The 6,010-nt window shown below is 39.0% G+C and overlaps 1 protein-coding gene across 1 annotated transcript in view; it reads right to left on the bottom strand.

Annotated features, from left to right (window-relative positions):
* The window catches only part of stab1 (stabilin 1), a gene marked incomplete at its 5' end in the record, with an annotated part of 60,155 nt that extends 55,273 nt beyond the window's left edge, over positions 1-4,882 (bottom strand). Inside the window, 6 exons of the mRNA XM_079266010.1 lie at positions 144-239; positions 398-467; positions 751-836; positions 2,675-2,718; positions 2,854-2,975; positions 4,829-4,882. Of these exons, the coding sequence (XP_079122136.1) occupies positions 144-239; positions 398-467; positions 751-836; positions 2,675-2,718; positions 2,854-2,975; positions 4,829-4,882 (472 nt within the window). The remainder of the gene's footprint in view (positions 1-143; positions 240-397; positions 468-750; positions 837-2,674; positions 2,719-2,853; positions 2,976-4,828) is intronic.
* Positions 4,883-6,010: the final 1,128 nt, after the last annotated feature.

A 6,010-nucleotide genomic window follows, 5' to 3' on the forward strand; every position in this document is an offset into this window, starting at 1 on the left:
AAAACACTCAAAGGATACCCAGTCCAACTGAGTATCTGTGAATTATATATGTTATTCTAATAGCATGCAGTAACATGGTCTGATGTAGATTAATATGGTTTATATCGTCTGATATAGTTTAGTACATTGTGTCATGGTCTTACCTTGGTCACAGCGCTTCCCAGTGTACGGCGGCTGACACAAACACTGCCCGTCACCTTCTGGACCTTTACTGCACACTCCATGTGCACAGTCACACTCTGGACAGACACACACACAGACAAGAGGACCGTTTTTCAAACAACACATGTGGGACATTTTTGCAGCTGTTAACACACCAATGTGAAGGTGTTTCTTGAGCCTCAGTATTTTTTTAACACATTTACTGTCAGAGAGAGAGAAGTTAGAGAGAGCCTACCTTTGTCGCACTTTTCTCCAAAGACGTTTTCATTCTTACAGTCGTGACAGGCAAAACCAGAGAAGCCATCCTAAAGAGGGAAGCCAAGACATCAACGATGTAAACAAAACTCTTTTTTTTTTTAAATAAACAAAAACCCACTGTGTTTCCAAATCCACAACAACATCAAACACACAAAAAAACTCTAAAACTCCTGTGAGAGACGTAGACTGAGAGGCTGAGGAGACATTGAGACATTGAGCAGTGGTTGTTGTTGTTAATGGCGAGTTAAGGGCACTGTCAGCAATAAATAAACAATATTTATCTCTGAACTATTTGATAAACAGGTAGGGACACACGGACAGGATACTGACATCACAGACGCAGGTCCCGTTGCCGAGGTCTCCGCCCAAACAGGTTCCATGGAAGTTACAGGTCTTCCCTGACCAGCTGGGACAGGCTACAGACAGACAGATCAACAGACAGACAGATCAACAGACAGACAGATCAACAGACAGACAGATCAACAGACAGACAGATCAACAGTCAGACAGACAGGTGATATAGAGAGAGAGACAGGTGACAGGCACATTATCACTGTTATATGACACTCTTATGTTTCTTTTTGCACTGCAGCTTCATGTGTCAGAATCATATGTTTGTCAACTTCAGTTCCTCTCATGGCCACTGTTCCAAAAACACCCAAACTACTCCGCTTAGAACGGAAAAACTCCAATTCATAAAAATAATAAAATCAGTAATTTCTCAAAAAAATGTTCAGCTCTCAGTAGATATGATCTGTCTCCGTGGAGATTTACATATTTTTGGATTATTGTTTGACTGTGTGGAAGTCATAATAATTTTAATCATACATTTAAAAAATGAATATGTCTGAATATCACTGAATATAGACTAACGTTACTGCAAGTAACAGTTAAACCAATAAATACAAACCAAAACACAACAATACAAATGGTCTATGATTACTTCTATGCATAAGAGCAACAGAACTTGTGTGGTATATAATGTTAACTTAGCTCACTGGAGACTTTCATGTTATAACTCTTAATTAAAAACACCTAGTCGGGACTCTTCGCCTCATCTCTCTCTGCTAGTCAGGATAGTTTAGTGTAAACAATCACATTTAACTGCCAATAATTCACATAACAAGCTAACAAGCTAACAAGCTAACCCTCTCCAAGCAGGAATAAGTTATTATCGCTTACTTCTTGTCGTACACACACAACAACACGATAAGGCAACTGAAAGTCCCGATTAAGTCGGCCAAACTTTCTGACGTTCATTTTCTTTTCTACCTGTGACAGTGAACGAGAGCTGTGCGGTGACGCGTGATCACAGCGGTACGTGATTGGTGTAAAGAACTGACGTTCAATAAAACAACCAATCAGAACTACAGACAGAACATATTCGTCCCGCCTTCTTGTTTACTACCCGTTTCTTTAAAAAAAAAAGAAAACTTGAATTTTCTTAAATAAATTAAATTAAAACTTTAAATCAGGATACCGAACTTCAAACACTGAATAAAATATGTATATGGATATTTAAGAGTATTCTTTTCATGAATGATTTATCGGTTCATTATGTTCTCAACTAACCGATTTTTACTTTATTTACATAGTAATAATATCCAAAAATACCCCAAAAATAATTCCTAGTGCTCAAACTCAAATATCTTGTTTTGTCTGAAAAACATAGATATAGATCCATTTTCTGTCAATCAGCACTATTGATTCAGCAACAGTTAAAATTCCCAATTCACTTGCTTCTACTGTTTTTATTTGGCTTTATCAATAGGAGCATTATTATTGTATGTCTGTCAGTTACATAAATGAACATAAAAATATGATTGTGTTCTGCTAAAAACACAACAACATATTCTGATGAATATTTAGGATTATTGCCAAAAATGAGGAATAAATGTAATTTAAAAATTAAATATTCTGCAGCTCTGTTCAGTTAAAGTCATTCCTGTGACAGTCACTGTATTCTCCGTGTCATGATCTACAGGTGCACAGTGGAATTATTCATGTTACAGAGTAATCTACCATGTGTGGGACTTTGCATGTATTCGATGAACCAGTGTGATTTGTTGACTGGATGACGTCAGATTGTGTTGAGTCAGGTTAAACTTTTTAACCAGCTGAACTAACATGGTAACGTGTGTGTGAGTGTGAGTGTGTGTGTGTGTGTGTGTGTGTGTCTTACAGAGACAAAGAGGTCCCCAGTGCTGTGGGCAGCATTGCGGCTCCATGAATCCCTTTATACAGATGTGCTGACATCCATCCAACGCCTTCTCCCTGCCGCCGATCTCCACCACGTAACTGCAGCACATCAACATGAGGTCATTTAATTCACATCATATACTACTACTACTACTACTACTACTACTATTACCACTAGTGCAACAACCCTGCACTGCTCTGAAGACCTGTTGGTATGGGTCCTGGTTCGTGTACCTGCAGTTGGTCGTGCCCACGCTGCTAAAGCCGTGGGGGCAGCTGCTGACAGCGGCACAAGAAGTGCAGGAGGTGTGCACGTCCATCCTCTGTGAGATATCACAGCGACCAGGAGGAGGAGTCTGAGGAGGCAGAGGAGTTGTATCTGTTACGATCTGATGCAACTCTTTTTCTTCTCAACGCCTCCTCTTCTCAGACCAGATGGCAGGCTACTGGATGAATGAGTGAAATCTTTGATTCTTGTGTCCCAAAGGAGCGCTCAGTACACATGAGCTTACAATATACAAGCAACAGCAATGTGATCCTAAAATATGTCAATATGTGTATTCAAACAACATCTGAAAGGTGACTTTCTCGTGTCATGTCGAACAGACTGGAAGACGTTTTCAGGAAAAGCTTAAACCTACTTGCAGTAGAAGTCATCTTACCAGTTTACTATCACACCTATTGATGCATTCATGTGTCAGTCAGCAGCAGCATTTAAATGTTGCAGCTAGTTGAGGAGGAGTTAATTCAAACTACTTTGTTTACTGATGAGTAGTTCAATTCATAAAAATGGATCATATTTTATTTGTCAAATGTTTTGCATCTGATCGTACTGAAAATATCTTGTTGCAGCACCAGCTTTCTCTGTGATCTTTGTGGTCTGTGGTTGAATCAGCTGAGATCAGATACAACTTTATTCATCCAGTCCTTTCAGTAACAGTTGATTGACACTTCTCTCCTTCACTTAGACAACAAAATGATCCCGCTCTGACACCTGACTGGACAAACACACTGGCTTGTCACTGGTTTCAAATTTGACAAACATGGCAACTGTTCTGGAGATGTCGAATGTTCTCTTTAGCGGTCTCCTGAAATCTCTTTCTGAATAAAGAACAAACAGACCTCGCAGCTGCTGGATCAGGCTTCTGTTCACTTTCTACAACACTGAGTTTTTAGTGGTTGTTAACAAGGTTGAAGTCTCTATTTGACAGTGATGTCATCGGGAGTTTAAAACTACAACAACTATTTATGGATGAACAAAACACGTTTTTTTACAACATTCATGGTACCCTGACTTTTCCTCGAGTGCCATCAGCTTGTCAAAGTTTTCACTTCTTCATGTCTGGCGTCTATTTGAGGGATCGGCATTATGTTTTTGAGAGAAACTGTTGGATACATTTCCATGACATTTGGTAGACAGTCATAAATTCTTTGTTGATCCGATGACTTCTTAACTAGCACCACCGCGACATAAAAAGATTTCAGCTTCCTTAAAAATGTGGTTCCTATCCGAATACCCGTAAAGAATCATGACATTCCCATCAACTGTACTGATGCTAATTAAAAACGTAAACAATCTAACAAGCTAAACTAGAATGATGAAGCAGGTAAATATGTCCTGCTGAAGATCAGCATGTTAGCATTGTAACTCTGTGAGCATGGTAGCATGCTGGTATACTGTAAGCATCCAACTCACAATACAGCTGTGCTGAAATGAAACCTCAGAGACGCTGGCGTGACTTCAGACTTTTAGTTTTGTTCAAATTTGATCCTTTCTAGAGATTAAAAGTCAGCCTATCTCAACCTCTGCTGCTTTGATTGTTGTTATCGTCTCTTGCAAGTCCCCTAACTTTACAGAAGTACATTAATGAATCACCAGAGTACTCTATTAAGGTTGTATTATGTTTGGGTTTTGGGTACTAGTGTACTGTTGTTGCACTTCAAACAGTAGTTCACCTCTGAAATGTTCAAGTTATGCAAAAAGGATTTGGCTGAGTCCACTCCATCCACAACTTTTCATTCATTCGGTGACCAAAAAATGTCATTTGTTTCTGTACAAACTAGCAAAACTATTCTGTGAGGTCTTGGAAGAAAAACAACGAGTATTGTAATTACATCTATCGGAGAGTAAAGCAACCCACTAACCACATAGAGATCTAAAGAGGTGATGTATACATGTCTCAGTGTGACAGAGTTGGAGGTGTGTTACCTGTTCTTGCAGTGAGGTTTGCAGGCAGAGCAGCAGCAGCAGCAGCAGCAGCATGGCTCAAAGTGTCACATCCAGGGAGGAAAGAGAAATCCACCAACCTCGCTCAAAAATCAGTGGAAAAGGTAGAGAATGTTTTCAGGCAGCGCTGGTTGTTCCCATCAGTTTTCTCCTCTTGTATATCGTCTGAACCTCGAACACAACCTGCTCTACTATCGACAGGAAAAACACACGCATGACAACATCCTGTGTGCAGGAAAAACAAAACTATTATAAAACAATAGATTCCAACAGTAATACGTGTAACAAAAAACAACTGAACGTAACCTGCTGTTAACAGATGCAAAAAAAGAATATAAGTACTTGAAATATGAAAAAAGAGACGAGAGGGTGGATCCAGGCAGTGCTTTGATTATCAGCAGTAGTCTTTGCTCATCTCCAGTCTGAAGGCAACAATAACTTCTTATTAAATTACAACGAATGAACTCTGAGCTCAGCTCTGTGCGGCGAGGCAGAGAGGCTGGAAGGACTGCTGGCGTCACGTGTCTTCCTCTCTAATCTAGGGCGAGAACAAAAAAAAACATTCAAAAAACACAACAACAGAAACTGGCAAAGTAGGAACCTCCCAGCAGAGGTCATCTCCTCCTGCTGCTCCCGTAGTAGTGACAGCAGCACTAGTAGCAGTGTTAGTACGTGTAGCAGCAGTTACAGTAGTCACAATAGTCATAGTAACAGCAGTATACTGTAGCAGCTGAAGTATACTTGTAGTAACACACACCACACCCTGCTCTCCGTCTCCAAACTGTACGATACTATAGAAGTACTCAGATTCTTCATTGAAGTAAAAGTAGAAATACTTCAGTCTAAAAATACTCCTGAATTAAAAATGTTACTTGTGTAAAAAGAATATCAGCAAAATCTACTTAAATGATCAAAAGTAAAGTACTCATTAGAATCACTTATTTCACAGTGTTATATTATTGTATCATATAATATTATTTATGTTTTTATCGCCAACGATTACATGTAAGATCATTTTAATGTTGTAATACTTTGTATACTACGAGGTAGATTAGAAGTAAACACGATTACAAGGAACTGCATTATATGATAACGTATCATAATGTATAATTTGTCTTTTAAAAGGTTTCTTGTAAAAAAGTAACTCATAATCTGAGCAGTAAA

Source organism: Melanostigma gelatinosum, assembly GCF_949748355.1.
Source record: "Melanostigma gelatinosum genome assembly, chromosome: 3".
Lineage (NCBI taxonomy): Eukaryota > Metazoa > Chordata > Actinopteri > Perciformes > Zoarcidae > Melanostigma > Melanostigma gelatinosum.